General features: G+C 40.1%; 1 protein-coding gene across 10 annotated transcripts in view; it reads left to right on the forward strand.

The window, feature by feature from the left end:
- Nucleotides 1-17,331, forward strand: part of LOC121941183 (A-kinase anchor protein 13-like) — a 148,323-nt gene that overhangs the window by 25,369 nt on the left and 105,623 nt on the right. For 7 of the 10 annotated variants that reach the window (XM_042483918.1, XM_042483935.1, XM_042483951.1 and 4 more), the window contains exons 3-5: nucleotides 10,214-10,367; nucleotides 14,574-14,764; nucleotides 15,277-15,448. In XM_042483918.1, coding sequence (XP_042339852.1) covers nucleotides 10,214-10,367; nucleotides 14,574-14,764; nucleotides 15,277-15,448 — 517 coding nt within the window. The remainder of the gene's footprint in view (nucleotides 1-10,213; nucleotides 10,368-14,573; nucleotides 14,765-15,276; nucleotides 15,449-17,331) is intronic. The other 3 variants (XM_042483959.1, XM_042483966.1, XM_042483991.1) reach the window with 1 other exon arrangement.

Raw genomic sequence — 17,331 nt, forward strand, 5'->3', positions numbered from 1 at the left:
AAAAACAAACCCAATAATTACAGCAAAAATAGGACTGCCAATATGACAACGTGAAACTGGTCTTGATGATACATCTCCTTTTTTTTTAAATAATAATTTTTGAGAACATTTTTACCTTGGTTCCACACATTCATGTTATTTTTTTCCTCCACCGAACTGAGAAGAACATATATATTGTCAAAGCTACACTGGCAATAGTTCAGCTTAGATTTTGGGTCAAAGGAGCAAACCATCACAGTTCGATTAAAGAGTAGGTAATGATACATTTAAGCGGCCTTGTAACTTAAATAATCATTCTGGAAAGAACAAATTGAGGCCCAGTTTACCTGGACATGCGCCATTTGTTCAAATCAATACACAAGCAGGTAATTACAGCAAAGAGCTTGGTGTCTTCTGCAGAAAGGACGCTTGACCTCTTGATTCCTGGGTGTTCATGTTAATTGTGAGCTAAAATGGTTGATTATGCAGTCTGTCTGTGTTTGTAAAAGACCATTTTGTACTGCAAAGTTGCTTTTGTCAAAGAGCAAGGGACTACTGATCTGCAGGATGTCTGACAAAGAAGTAAAGGGTCTTCATTGTGCAGAAACAAGGGTTTTTGGCATTTTATTTCCCAAATAACTGAGCAACAAGAGAATGGGTTTCTTAAGCTTTAACCAAATTTCCAAGCTCCTTTTTTGATATGAACAGTGAATTTAGGCTCAGATGTGCATGTGATTTTCCATCTACCATTTATCAAACCCATCCATGTTGTAAGCACAAAACTGGATCGGGGATGCATGTTTCCTCTGATATCCACTACTAACTTTCTCCAAGTGTTAAGGATCTCCAAATTGTCACCTAGAAGTTGACCAAGGAGAGTATGTTTTCCAAAATGACTTCAGTCTAATTCAGGGTGTACCAGAGGAGCCTGATGAGGCGATTCAGGTGGAGGAGATGTAGCTTGTTGCTGAGGTCCTCTCTCCTGCTGACCTACCCACCATGTCATAAAGAATGTTGCAGCCATCCCGCAGAGGTTATCTCAGCAGCTTCAATAAACTGGAAAAAAATTATAAACTGAAAGCTTTGCTTTGTGGCCTATATTCCTGGTTGTTGTAACAGGTTTTCATACAGTGCAGTTTTCTACATCTAATGCCCCTAACAAGCAGCCAATCTCATGATCCTTCTTACTGTCACTTGTGAATAATGCCCAAAGATGCCCCTCAGTTAAATAGAGCCAGCTGTTTTTCCAGGACTACATCCTGGCCTTAGGCAATTTCCTGTCATACTTTTTTTTTTTTTTTTAATAATAATGATCATTTATACCTCATTTACAACTCTAAATTACTATTCATTTAAAAACAGGCTTGTCAACCTCACTTTTTGAGGCTTTGACTTAGTCTTGTATACACTTCCAGGTGGCATTAATATGATCCTTAAATGTCTTCATTTTGACATGAGGCATCTGCATTCTTTCATCCATGAAGTGTACGGATATTACCAGAACCAATACTTTGGTATGGAGTTGATGCCACAGTCTGAGAACATAATGGCACTCATTTTTTTCAGTACTGCAGGTGCTGCAGGTACTGGGGCTGCAATTCTAATGGGGCAGCATATAAGTCTACAAGTGCTGTGGTCCGTTAAGTGCTGTAAGAAGAAGGACACCTAGCAGGAATGAACTACAAAAACACGTAGAAAACAGTGACGTGCGGCTCTAGCGACAGCGCCACCTCAACTCATTGGAAAGAAAAGCGATAATTCCTGAGGCCAGTGTGCCTTGTTAAGTCTTTGCAATGGAAGGGCTGTGTATTACACTATGCTTCAAATGGCAGCAGTATGTTGAGGCGCTCAGCGTCTATTCTACACCGAGCGTTGAGCTTTTTGTGTCTTTTTTTTTCTTTTCTGGTTGCCAAGAGCTGAAGGCGCTCATACCCATCACTTTTTACCCAATGACCAACAGTGAAGGAGGGGCAGGCATTTGAGGAAGATCATCAGGGATTAATTATAAAATTCAAATGTATTTTTAAAGTTTTAATAAAGTAGTATGTTTAAGTATGTAGTATTTATTTATTTATTTTTTTTAGAGTTTCAATTGGATAGAGCATCAGTTTTTTTTCTAGGATTACATCACAACTTCATTGTTACACTGACCATTTATAGCTCATTTACAACTCTGAATTATTGTGAAATTACTAACAGTTTAGCTTTGTGGACTTATTTTTTGATGTTTGAAATATACACTTCCAGGTAGTGATTTGTTATTCATAAAAACTGATACTAAATATTGTTAACAGTTTCTATATTCAGTTAACACAGTGTCAATACACTGGTACCAGCAGTGCTTTCTTACTGTCTATTATTGTTTATGTGTACTATGTGTACTGTAGTCAGTGCCGTTCTCTGCTACTAAGATAAGAGAAGTCATCATTTTATGTCATAGCCTATGTTATATTAATCTTTAAATACATTTTTTAATGTTATGCTCTCAATGAAAAGGTATTGTATTGAAGTTAGAAATTCCAGTATCGTGTCAACACTACCCTCAGGTAACATAAAAAAATTAGCCTAAATGTCTTTGCCATTGTGGCACCTGCATTCCTTTATACATGAGGTGTGTGTGTGTGTGAGTGGGAGACATTTTTAAGTGAGTGTCTGAGTGGTTTCCACAAGTTCTCTATCACTAGCAGGTGAGGAAGGCGCACAGGAAACGAGATAAGTCAGAGACATGGGTGTGTTTGTGTGAGTCTGTGTGTGTCTCTAAAGGCTAGAGTGGCTCACACATTAACCACTCAGACAACCTTATCTGTGATTTACAGTCAGGCTCTTCAGTGGAACCAGGCGAGCAGTCAGGCCTCATTAAACATCAGATTTTAGACACTTATCAGAGCAATTCTCAGCCAGATAGCTCAAAGGGGTTAAGTAGTCGGCCTGTAATTGTACCTCTTAAAAAATATAACATTTAAGGGATTTGTGCCTTCCATAGTGACTGATAATAACAGCTGCAATTAGTTAGTAAGTCTTGTACCAAGATCACCGACTGTGGAAACAGCCAGCAGTAAGGAGGTCAAGGCCTTTGGTGCTCTTACAATATTACTTTAGCTGAAGTATGATTTTTAATGAGGAGCTGATGGGCTCAAAATTTGAGGGCGTAGAAAGAGTTATACGATTGCGTGTTGGGCAGAGGCTGACTTGTGGAAGCTCTTGATTCTTCCCTCAATAACAGAGAGTGCAATTCTGTTGTTCTAACTGTGAGTAAACATGCTATTTACATTCTTGAGATTTAGAAGACAATGTTTTTCCAGAGTGGCTTACAATTAGATGAGAAGGTAGGGGTTCAGTCTGTAACACAGGATGCATGACTGTGGGCACAGAGGCAGCTGTAGTGATGGAACGTGTGACCTCTGCTATGTGATGGTCTGCAGCTGCACTGCTGCTGCAGGGATGAAGGATGCTCGGTAAGTCAGCAGCCTTTTGTAAATTGGAGGTTGTGTGTAGTTTGATTAGTAAATGCTCTGTCAAATTTTGCCATGTGTGAACAAGAGCTGATCGAATGTGTGTCTGTCACCCAAAACTTGCTGCCGAGCCAGTTAGATTTCCATAAATTCTCTTCTAAATTGTCCAGTGGGAACAAAAGCAGCAGCAATGTTTCTGGGCAAACCAAGCAGAATGTTGCAGTATTCTGCTTTGTGAATGCCAGCAGGGATGAATCACACTGTCATGCAAGTGTTACCATAAACATTTAACATTTTATTATGTCAGCTCTGTATGGATGATCAAATGTGATGTGTTGTTCATAATATATTTTTATGCATTTGTGCAGGCAGTAGCTGCGGCTGGAGGCATTATGTTTTTTGGCTAGTCCATCCATCCATTCTGGTGAACACAATGCCTCAAGAACGCCTTGAGGAAATTTCCTCAAATTTGGCACAAGTGTCCACTTAGACTCAATGATAAATGGATTAGATTTTGGTGGTCAAAGGTCAAGGTCACTATGACCTCCTCTGACTCATTCCTGTAAGCGTGATATCTTAAGAACACCTTCTTAATTTAATTTAACTCTTCTTCTTGACTTAAATTCTTCAAATTTGGCACAAACGTTCACTTGGATTCAAGGATGAACTGATTAGATTTTGGTGGTTAGAGATCATTGTGACCTTGTCTTTGTCATTCTGAACATGATCACACCTTTGGCACAAACGTCCACTTTGAAACAAGAATAAACCAACCAAAATTTGATGGTTGGAGGTCAACCTTACTGTTACATTATAATGTTTTGCAAAAACACTGTTTCTGGACATCATGCAATGTCACAACTCTGGGTAAGATACTGAATTGGTGACACTTACCTTGAAACTGTGCTGATTGTGTCGATCTTCTGTGCTGCTGGAGGGAAGATGAGTGTGAAGCATCCATGTTTGCACAGACATTATTGTAAACTGTGAGTACAACTTAGCTGGGTCGCGAAGGCATACAACTGCGAGGCGGTAATTCTAGTTTTATTATAGCAGCCTCCATGCTTAATGACTGAGTAAACGCTAGAAAGGTAGTTCTGTTGCATTTATAGAAATTAATGAAGAGAAAATCTTAGAGGTGCCATGGGATGTCTTGACAATTAGTTTGGGTGCTGAAGTGGAGCAAACTTCCACATTGTGCTGCCTATAGTTAAAAATCCAGCCAGGGGGATAAACATTAATTTAAGCTGCATAATACATTTCTAAATTCATCATTAATAGCAGCTTTGGTGAGAACTCCTAACAGTATGTGTGAAGGCCTAAAATCACACTGTCTTACCTGGAGAGTTGAACCCGGTACAGTTGCAGGATGTGAGGGAGAAGGCTACACTCACACATGCATATTTAAAAGGAGGGGGCTGGGTTCATAGCCTCCAGCTGTTCTTTTGATGTTGCTTAATAGTTGCCTGTTCCCTGCTGAAGCGCCATGATTAGCAGGTCAATACCCCAGCAGGTCACTTTGTTAAGTACTTATTACCAGCAGAGAGCACAGTCATACGGTGTGGCTGAAAGACATCCATTTGTGCACGTCACACAGCTCCAAAACCGCTGATTTGTTTTTCTGAATTAATACCGACACGTGGGAGAGAACTTTTCAGATTTGCATTTGGGTTATTGTTATTATTAGATTTATTGTCAGTAGCTTTAGTTTCCGTGTTTTTGTGTGTGTGTGTGTGTGTGTGTGTGTGTGTGTGTGTGTGTGTGCTTGTTTGCATGTTTGACAAAGGCCGCTGTGTGCAGCTGTGTTTCCTGCAGTTTCCAGCAGATGTTTCACATCTCTGTTTCTCCACCTCCACCCCCTGCCAACACATTTGCCTCTTAAAGGACTGACAATGATCTCATTTAGTCGATATCCCATTCTGTTCTCGCTCTTTTTATTCAAATTAGTTTGAATTCATAGATCACAGTGTTGTTACAATCAGCAATCAAAACTGAAGAGGTGAAAAGTAACAGGAGGAGGTTGAAATCGTGTTTTGTATGATTGTATGATTTTAGGACTTAATTTAAGTGCAGTTTAAAAAATCAGTAGCTTACGGTGTTATTTATGATGGATGGATATTAATTTTTCACACAATTAGATGCTGCTCTTTTGTCACCAAATCATTTGAGTGGCTAATGTGCCAAATGCGGCGAGTTGATATTGTGATTAAGTTGATTTGCCACGGGCCCTCACAAGTGCAAAAAAAAACAACAACTTCTGCTTTTCTTTAGTCATAGTGATACTGTGCATCTTATTTTACACTAAAATGTTCTCATTTACACATGAGTGCAAACTCCCAAATCCACTGAGGTACCAATCCGTTCAGTATCACCAAGCCCTAATTTCCAATCTGGGCTGGGGATAAGAGATGAGTTTTTAATGGAGAGAATGTCATGCCTGCTGGCTTCCACCCATCTACAACTCATTTATGCCAGTGCCCCTGCTCTGCTTGTTAAGCTGAGACTCTCCGTGCATAGCAAAGCCTGCATCCTTCATGCTGCAAGTCAGTATGTTTAGTCCCAGCTCTCTGAAGGTTACTGCAGGCTGTCTCTCTTCCTGTGGCCTCTGGGCTATGTGGTCGCCTTTGAACACATTTTTCCCCCTCACATTGCTCAGCAGCAGCAGGGGCTTGCCAAACAGAGACTTGCCAATCCCACAGCTGCTGGTTAGCCTCGCTGCTGTCAACCTGCTGATCCCCCTGTATGGAACTAGGCCCTGAGGCGACCACTTTATAAGAGAAGGAGGAAGCACCTTTAACCCTAGCTGTTAAGCTCTCCTCCGCATCGGCCATCACCGACCGCAATGTCAGGCTGTTCATGTTGCACTGGGCTGCCGAAAAGATTGTAGCACTGGTCAGATTAAGTGGGATGAAATGTCCCATTATCCCTCCCCGGTGTCAACGAGCTGCTGTCCCCCAGTGGAAGACAGCTAATTTTGAACAATATCCCTATTTTGTTGTAGCTTCTCCTCCTCCTCAGTCCGTCCTCAGATGACACTACATCATTGCCCACAACAATCCAGCCACAACACAGCCGATTGTGACTGTAGAACAGACTGCACAATAGACTCTGTATTTTCATTACTGCATAACTGTATTTTCACATTGGAATTATTTGCACATTGGCAAGACACATGATGTTATCTAATAAGCACAATATAGCTGAGAAAAGGAGGATGCATTGATGATTTTTTCACTTAGTTACTATTATCACACACAAGTTTTCTGCACAAATGCAGTTTACAATGATAAGAGTAGGAAATTTACCACTCGAAACTTTTACAAAATTTTAAAACGACGTGTCCTTGATTTCAGAGAGATGTAGACAAAACTTTTTATGTTTTGAAGTGACTCTTTTCAAAAGGAGAATGATAGAGAAGGGGTCTTAAATGTCCATTTGATGTCTGCATGTGTGATACATGGATCTATTATAAATGGCGTGATACTGTGCTAAAATGCTGAGGCTGAAGTTGCATGTCTCAGGCAAAATCAGCAATCATCCTCATCAGTTGATTTTGATTGCGCTAGCAGACATAGAAGTAAGACAACATGAGAACAAGTTTGTCCTACAAAGGCTAAAAGAGAAAAAACACGGTTCTCACAGCAAATACCACAGAGGACACAGCTATATTATGAGGACAAGCGGTTACAGAAAATGACTGACTAACTTAAAAATCCTCTTGTGGACAGGTGTTGCAGATTTACTTGAAACACTAAACACAGTGCATCTGCTTCTTTTGCAAAAATGTAGAATTATTATTATTATTATTATTATTATTATTATTGACCAAAGGTCAAAGGTCAATTTCACTGTGACATGATCATGTTCTGCAAAAACACTTTGTTTCAGAACTGGGTATTTTTTAAAGCTATAATTCAGGAACAGAGGGGGAAAACTTTTGACAGATACTGAACTGTTAACACCAATGCCCAACTTGAAACTGCACTGATTGTGTAGATCTTCTGTGCTGCTGGTTTGAAAATGTGTTAGAGGCATCCACATTTTAGAATTTGTTGCTTCTTTGCAGCAACATCCATATTTGAAGCATTGTCAACTGTCATGGCAACATTTGAGACAGGACAGACACGGATGTAAACTGCAACTTGACTGGTTTGTGGTGGCATACAACTGCAGGGCGTAGGAAATAAGGCTTAGTTACTATGTTTTGTTAGAGCAGACAAACGCACTGAGGCTATTCCATTATTTGGACTTTTTCACTTGTGTTTTTATGCTACAAAGGGAATACCCAGCTGTCCAATCTCTATAAATGCAGAGTCACTCCTCAAAGAAGAAGAAAAGCTCTCAGTGTGAAGCTCTGGAGAAGAGGGTAGACCTTGATTAATGTTCCATGGATGCACAAGTGTTAAAAAGCTGGATTCGTTGATAAAAAGCACTTATACAGAAGTTGTTAATCATGCTGCCTCCTGGTTTGGTAAAATAGTTTCATCTTCCTCTGCGGCCTCAACCTGACTGCTCTCTCACTGAGTCGGCAGAAAGTCAAGCTGCTGCTCCGTGTTTCAGTGCTGTCTGCTGCCTCCCAGTTTGTGTGCTAATGATGCGATGAGTAGCGTTTTAAAATCAATAAATCATTACCATATTAACTTTGAGCCATTTGTGTAATTGTTGTAAACAAGTATGGTGCTGAGAAAACTGGCAGCCTCTACACAGTCGCGCACCACAGTCCTGTGAAGATTTGTATCCTGATATCCAATCTGTAACAAGATCCAGTGGTGAAGGATTGTAGTTCACATCTGGCATCAGTGTTTGTCTTAAATGCATCTAGAGTGACCAACTGTGATTGGATTTCGCTCCCCTGATTGCTTTTGATTTTATCTATTTGAGAGCGATATGCACATTTTCACTCAGCTAGTGAAGAGGAGTTAGATTTGAACTTGTACTTTTTTGCCTTTTGACTTTAGTGTCACAGTTGTTTGGGGTTTGTTGAGCTATACACACATTATCTAGGCTGTATGAAATTGTGTAAGGGATGCATTGGAGCATTTTTGTGCACACTGTACTGCAGTGATGCTCAGCTTGCCTTTCACTGGAACCAAAATGACAGGAGGCCAAGGCCCAGTTAATAAAAAACACTAATAATATTTTTTAGTCTATACAGTATAATAAACAAAAATTGCCTTTTCAACCTTCCAACGTTTGCTGTCCTCACTCATTGTTATTAAGAGGCAAACCAAGTCACGGCATCCCTGCGTGGGCAGGCCACGGGTGGATAATGAGACAATGGCACACTGGGCACAGATATGTAAGAGTCCCCACCACCTCTCTACATAGCTCTGGAAATACACAGTTTTTGTGGCGATTTTGCCTTTCTTTCTGTTGTCGTAATTTTGTGTCAGTTTGGCTGTTTTTTCCCTCTCTAAAGTCATGTTGTGTCTCTTGTCTTTGAGGTTGCTTTGTGGCTTTTTGTGGTTCTTTTGCCTCTTTTGTAGTTAGTGTGTGTCTCTGTGGTCTTTTTGAGTCTCTTCCTGGTCACAATGTGTCAATTTAGCCTCATTCCCATTGCTCAAAAAACCTGCTAACACCTGGCTTTTTAATGCAATGAGAATGCGTACCATGGGCTTTCACACCCGCGTCAAATGACTCTGCAGTAGACACGGGTTCATATCGCCTCTGGATGCAATCGGCATTGATGGGAATACAACACCCAGGTGAAGCGGTAATTTCAGCCCCTTAACTGGTGAGATGCAATGATGTGCCGCCACTAATTACTGTCCATCTCCTCCTAAGCAGTGCTAAAACGCCGATCCAAATACATCTGTACCGAGTTTGAAAGAGAGACTGAATAAGTAAGAGATATATAAAGAGAAGAAACCACTGTTTTCAAAGTTTCAGAGTTTTCAAAGACCTCTGTTCCTGCTGCTGTCTACTGTTCACCTGTTCCCCTACCTGTCTCTGACGTTGCATGGACAAACCAAAAAAACAAACACACACACACACACACACACACACACAAAAGCTGACAGAAAGGCAGACTTGTGTGATGTGCTCCCTGTCAGTGGGAATGCAATATTTAATTGGTTTTGGTTGGAAATCGGCATTAGAGTGACATTTTGCAGGTGAAGGCCAGGGGGGCCCATGACTCTTTTGGTCCCTGCCTAGAAGGTCCATGCAGTAATCCATACATAGGTCAAGGGCGATTCTCTTGAGGACATTCAATGATAAACAAGCTTTATTTTAGTTTTTCTATAATGCACCTTATTCACATTCAAAGTGTAAAAAATATCCCAGCGTGAATTAGTTTAATTTTTATTGTGAATTACAAAATGGGTGGTGGGACACCTGACACCCTCTTATGGGCCCGATTTGGCCCAAAGCCGTAATTTGAGTATCACTGCTGAACTGTGTAAGTGGACACATGCATCCCTATTTCCAAATGTGACATTATAATGATGCATTTGAAGCTGCTTGTATGATTTTGGATCAGCACAAAATGCACTTTAGCACCAAGTGTGAATAGGAAATTTTTCTACTGAGAGGTTTAACTTCACATGGTCTTACCAGGCCAAAAAGTACTGCATATTGGTCAATCAATAAATAAAGAGATGTGTATATACTTTTTTATGATTAAGTTTATACAGACTTACTTAGATATTTACTTACTTTTTTTTTTGCATTTTTTTCCAATCTTTCTTTGTGCTCTTCCTCCCTCTTCTTCCTCTCTCTCTCTCTCTCCCTCTCTCTCTCTCTCTCTCTCTCTCTCTCTCTCTCCCTCTCTCTCTCTACAGGGGCGGTGCGTCATCGCGGTGCAGCTCACTGATGACGAGCTGGCTGCGGATGAGGAGGGCGTGGACTACTTCCTGCTATTTGCTGGCAGCACACAGAGGCACCTGACTAGCACCCTAAGGAGCAGTCATGACACCTTGCAGGCACTGTGTCCTGGTAAGCCACTCCACCCACAACGCCTACAGCTTCGCTAATGGGCCGTTGAGAAGGCAGCTCCACCAACAGCATTTGATACATGTTAAATCTATTTTTTTATTCTGCTGTCATGTCTGTCTGTGTTAACTGATAGCACAGACTTTGTTGCAGGTACCCCTTAGAATACCCAGAATAGTGATAGTAAACAAAAGACCAAGTGGAATGAAGGTTGTATGAAACATGCATCATGGCAAAGTCCTGAAAGAATACAAATAAAATAAAAACATTATTGTAATCACAGAGAGTGAAAACAGTCGGAACTTATGTACATGGTTAATTCTTTATAGCCATATTGCGCTATTCCCAAATGAACATTAAAGGAACAGTACACTCCAAAATCACAACTGCATATTTTTCCTCTTACTTGTAGTGCTATTTATCAATTTTAGATTGTTTTGGTTTGAGTTGCGCGAGTATTGGAGATACTGGCTGTAGAGATGTCTGCCTTCTCTCCAATATAATAGAAGTAGATGGGACTTGGCCTGTGGTGCTCAAAGTGCCAAAAAATCTACATTTGAAAACCTCAACAGTGGTGTCTCTTTTCAGAAATCATGACCCAATTACTCAAGATAATTCAGAGACCTTGTTGTGAGCATTTTCCTGTAGGAACTACTTTCTTTCTATCAAACTACACCTGCCAAACTATATTACGATGCAGAAGGAAGCGTGCATCTGCTCACGGACGAGAGGCTCATGCTTGTGACATCGTAAGACGTAAACATTAACCGCGTCCTCCTTGGCTAAGCTGTAACATTATCTCCTTCTGCACGGTGATGTGGTTGGCAACTCACACTAATACAAACTAGACTGAACAATAGCACTTCAGGTAAGAGGAAAAATATGTATGATTTTGAGTTGAACTGTCCCTTTAAAGGGTTTTAAAAGCATGCCAAAATATCACAGACTGTTTCAGAACATAAATTGTATTTAAGAAGGGGATATTATTATCATTATTATATTATTATTATTATTATTATTATTATATCCCCGACATCACACAGAAAGCATAGGGAAGTCAGGAGTTATTATAGCCATGGAAGAAAGTCGAAGTAATAAATGATTAATCACCCAACACCACTGTCCTCATTTTAAACTAATGTTGTGTGTTAGAGAGAGAGATCACCTCATTTGACTTTTTCTAGAGCCATTCATCACTCCTCTTGGAGAACATCCCACTTATTGGAGTTGCAAAATTGATTGTACTTAGCCAGTACTGAAGTCAGCGATACCTTCTGTGAGGTGAATGAAAAACAACAGGCAGCGTGGAAATCAAAGGTCAAAGATCAGTGTATACAGAGAGTGGTAAAAAGCACAGAATATGTGTTAACCTGTATAAAACATGGATGGTAGCAAAATGATAAAAAAGACATCGAATGTGAGCTGAACGGACAAATACAAATGATATAAATATTGTTCTCCTCAAGTGTCTGTGTTCCAGACAGGAGCAAAGGGAGGCGGAACGTGTTAAAGAGCGTTATCTCGTTAAGAGCTCGGCTGAATTACAGCCATCTGAGGGGGGCAGGCGGAGGTGTTACTCTTTACTCTCTACTAACAGATTAGCTCTGCTTCACCGCTCCCTCCATCAGTGCACACAGAGCTTCGAAGGAACCGTCCTGTGACCAAGCAGAAGGTCGCGGGATAGAATTCCTTAGTGGCCTGGGAAAATGGCTACAAATACACTGAATCACTACTTTGGCTTGGATTGGGGTGCCCTTGAGCAGCATTTTAACCTTTATATTCATGTGGAGCTGCCGAGTGACCAAATATGACTAACCAGCTATGATTGCAGTGACAAGCAGAGGAAGCCATCAAGCATTAGCTCATATTGATATGTCTTTAGAAAGCTGAATCACAAGAAGTCATGCATCCACAAAACTTGGCTGTGTATTTGGTGAGGAAGTTAACTGATGCAGAAGGCTATGTGCCCTGTGAATTAGAAGTAGCACTGCGTGCATTTACATAGAATCTGTCAGCTGTTAGTTGTGTTTTGACACTGACCCTGCATGTGGATTACAGTCCTCTTTGTGCATTGTTTGTGTTATGACAACTGAAAACTAATTTGCATCAATTTTAATTTAACTGTGATAACATGTTGTGTTGTTAATTTGTTGATAGGTCCCGTTTAATTTGTGACAGATGAAAAGGTATTAGTGAGATAAATTTAAACTCGTTTACTGAAGTGAAATAATATTCATATTTATTGGTATTAATTAGATATGTTTGAAGTCAGCCATAGGTGCTGAAATCAGGTGGGACACAGGGGACACGTCCCCCTCAATAAATATTAAGAACATATGCATTTGTTGAAAGTAGCAGAGGACTTTTATGTGAATCAAATTAAAGAGATTTTCCTCCTGAAATTGATGCAGAAAAGGCACAAATTGGTGCATAAAAATTCACCAGAATGCAGGAAATGAAGTGTTTGATGCTCAAAATTTCCTGGGGGAGGACCCCATCCCCCTCCAACGCCATGTTAAAATGAACCCTTCGCCCTTCAAGTCAGCAGTTACAATCTGCACTGTAAGCAGTTCTTCTTGTACAGTCGTTTGATGCCTGAAATACAGAATTTATGCAAAGAGCATGTCACTGTTGATTTTAGATTTTTGGCAGCACATTGCTTATAGTAGGTGAATTTCTACAAGCAATCTAGTTTTTCTTGTGCAGGCAGTTAATGCAGAGGGGGGAAGTTTTCTTGGAGAGAGGGAAATTAACATTTCATTGTCACAAAATTAGTCTCCATCATTTGACATAAGTAGCACAATAAATAGCAACTTACAAAGAAAATTAAATTGAATGAAATCAACCAAATCATGCTACCTTTAGAGGTAAAATATAAGCATGACAATTTTTTCCCAGTGTGTCCCCTACCATTATCATTGGAAGGGCGGCCTTACCTACCCAACAGCTGAGGAATGACTGAATTCATTTATTTGTTTTTAATGGAATAATAAATGCATTTATTATACCTCCGCTTTGTTACATTCATGGCATCTTGTGAACGCAATAGCTCGACAATGCCTCGCAGGAATTTCTTCAAACTTTGCACAAATGTTCATTTGGACTCAACAATGAGCTGATTAGATTTTGGTGGTCAGATATCAAGGTCACTGAGACCTTAACAGTCTCATTCTTGTGAATGTGATATCTTAAGAACACCTTGAGAGAATTTCTTCAAATTTGGCCAAAGTGTTCACTTGGTCACAATGTCCTTGCAGTCGTCTTATTCTTGTGATTGCGATACCCCAAGAACACCTTGAGGGAACTATTTCTAGTTGATATTAAGAAATAAACCTGACACTTAAGCTTGAAGTAATGTCCTGTAATCATATATAGTTCAAGTATTGCATTTCTGAATGTTAAGGTGTTATTTCTGCGTGTTTATCTTTTTTCCTCTGTCTGTGGGTTATTTGCTTCACTTGTAGCTTGAGCGATGCACCTTATGTAAGTTCTTTAAAAGAGATGAACACCATCAACCTGGCGGCTGGTGAGACGCAGAAACATCTGTACTGACTGATGTTTCTGAGTTAAGTGAGAAAAGGAATCACCATGATAAAATCAGCTGCTGCTGAGTGCATCCATATTCTGATCTTTATGGTAAATGCATAGAAATGGCTCAAGATACACATGTGACTATGTCCTCTTTTCAAAATAACTTAAGTCAAAGAAGGTCAGAAAACATCTTAATGTTTAACTGTCTAATTATTAACTATTATTTGATTAATAAATGAATGAATTAAAACTCCTTTCATCTAGCCCCAATGTCAACCCACCAACAATATCTACTTTGCTTCTCAGCCCCTTTGCTTCTTAATGACTATTTTTTTCATAGGTCACAACTGTTGCACTTCCTTTTTTTTCGCAATTATTGTTACTTCCCATGACCTACTGTGTTGTTGCTATGACTGCAGTGTTGCTGAAATCATCTTTTCCAGCTGCAACTGGTGATGCTCATACAACACTTTTTAAATATATCTATATATTTTTAAATATGGGGGATTCAGTCATATTAATATATATCATAACTTATTTTTCTGTGTTTTGTGAAAAACATTTTAAAAACTACATTTTATTATACTTAATGCTTGTCCCCTGTCACCTCTCCCTCTCTCTCATTTCTTCTGTCTTCTCCACCTTACTTCCTGTGTCCCTCTTTGTATTGTCTTGTAGCTCACGACTGTTGCGAGGTGGTGTCTGTCACCTTGTGTTCAGTCAGCCGAGGTGTCCCTGAGGCCCCTGAGGACCCAAAGCACTGTCTGGGTCACGTGACTCCATTGGCCGAGCATCGATTCAGCTTTGTCCAGGATTTGGCTTTTGACATGGCCCAGTTCCTGGTGAGCAACACGACGAGTCATATCCAAGTGAGCGGTAAAATAACCACACAGACCGAGGCTTGTCACAGAGCGGGAGAAAAGTGGTGACAAGTGATACAGCAATGTGGGCAAAGTGACAGAAAGACAAAAGATTGCCATGTTATTGTTTCTTCCCTGACAAGGCTTGATGTCTCACAGTCTTTGGTATTCAATTAATGAATTCTTTTCTGCACAGTTTATCATCCCATAGACATTTAATATAAAATTTGCTCTGCCAAGGAGGAGGACAAGATAATGTAACTGTCTCAGGCACTCAAATTCTCCTTTTTTAAAAAAAATCTGAATATGATTTGTTTTTGTCAACACAGCTCAGCCCCAAATCGAGCTGAGTGCTGATAGATTCATGCGGATGTGTCCTCTTGCATTTACATCTCACATTTTAGGCATGCGGTTAATGGTATTAGGCTAAGTATAGTGTTTTAAATTGAGTGCTTCCCATAAATTAAGCCTCAGCTCCTCCTCCTCCGTAAAACTCATCTTTGTAATCACCCTCCGCACAGGTGAGCACGGCGGGTCGGGCTGACGGCCTTGATGGGGCACTGCTGCTGGATGAGTGTCAGATTCCCCTGCAGGAGTGTGAGCGCCTGGATGAGAGCCTGGCGCTGGCCCTCCACCACCTCGTCCTGCCTCCAGGATGGAGCTTACTGGGGAACAAACTAACCAACAGCACTGGTGAGACTGGAGGGCAGGGGACTGCCTGTAGCATGTAATTTACTCACACAGTAAAATGTCCAAGAGTCAGACAGAATGTCTCGGAGCCGATGCAAGAACATACTGTCAAATTACAGCTGTACTGCACATAATGACACATGTGGCACCTTTGTTTGTGTGTTTGTCTACATGTCACATGAAATGCATTTCATAGTGTTGACTTGAGATCAATGATATTAGGAAACCTGATCGCGTTTGACAGGATGTTACTGATCAGTGAGTGCATATTTGCCATTTAATTTTTTTTTTTAAGTTTTGGATTACTCAAACATCATATGAGGAAGAAAACTAACACTTCAAAATAACAATACAACTATCTTACAACCAAACAACAGCAACAAATACATATATCAGCACATAAACATAAAATGACAAGGCATATCATGATTCGTGACATAAATACAGTGTTCCTTTGAACCGCACACATTTTACACTCACATTAAGGTACCGCTTCTGTCTGACCTCCACAGTCCAGATGTCAAAGTGCTGCTTGGAGAATGTCAGCTAACTGAACCTTGCAGGAGTTACTCGCCTGGTTAGGATTTAAATAATCAAACTTCACAATATCTTCAGTGTAATCAGAGAAAATGCATCATTTGATAAAAATCAGAAACATAATGTAAAAGGGGAATTTCTGTGAGCTAACATAGCACATAGATAGCAGGAGATAGTGGCCAGGTAGTGGCTCACCATTGGCGTTCAGAGTGTGCAGATTGGTCTGTTTTTAGCACTTCCTGGTTGGTCATTTGTTAGCAAGCTGCTTGGGATTCATTGAAAACAAAAGGATTTGATCGAAATTTGTGTAGGTAAATCTGATTTCATGGAGCAGAGGCTTGTGGCCTCGACTTTTTTCTTCCTTTTTCCATTTGTTATCGGAGCAGATAACGGGACAGCCCAGAAAAGATGTATACCTTGAACAATTTACATTTTCTAGATTATTACCTTTATTTAAACATAAGGTGACTTTTTTCCAACTAAATCACCAGAATGAATGTAGGCGTTGTACATCTCTGCAATCACCAGATGTTACTTTTTTTTTTTAAAGTTTTTTTTCAGGGGCTTTTATATCCTTTATTAGATAGGAGAGACATAGTGTGAAAGGAGGAGAGAGAGAGGGGACAACATGCAGCAACGGGCCCAGGCTGGACTTGAACCCGCGCCCGCTGTGGTGAGAACACAGCCACTGCACATGGGCACCCGCTCCACCAACCGAGCCACAGGGCACTCCGCAGATATGTTACATTTGGATATTACATATGTAGCATATATGCTGAATGTATGTTTCTTCATGTACCAATTTTCAATTTTACGTTGTGACAAAGCTGTGATTTAACATGTGGTTATGTCTAGGCACAAAAAACACTTTATTAGGGTAAATTATATGAGGGCTTAAAAATACACATGGTGGTCATACAAACATGGCTGGAAATATCTTGAACTCTCATTAAAAGATTTCTGTCTTTTATTTATGTCAAACAGTCTGCTGCTTGACAGCCCTCTCACCCTGTTGTCATGGAATCCGTTCATATACATGTAATCTGAACGACATCAAACTACGTGTATGAAATTTACAAATGTAACATATCAATGGTTTGCAGAGTGTACAATGTCAACATTTTGTTCTGTCAGCTGGGCTGTATTTTCAACATTTAACAGCTTCTGTAGGATCTACCGGACAGATTTCTTGGTGCTTAAAAATAAAATGTTTTACACACATTACTGTTTGAAAAGCAGGTTTTCAAGTGAGGTGCCACCTCAAGTTTTTTAGAAAATTAAAGATATTTCCACCAGAAAAGGCACAAAAGGTGCATAACAATTCAAGAAAAAAACTAATTGACTTTATA

This window comes from Plectropomus leopardus, chromosome 1 (genome assembly GCF_008729295.1).
Source record: "Plectropomus leopardus isolate mb chromosome 1, YSFRI_Pleo_2.0, whole genome shotgun sequence".
Lineage (NCBI taxonomy): Eukaryota > Metazoa > Chordata > Actinopteri > Perciformes > Serranidae > Plectropomus > Plectropomus leopardus.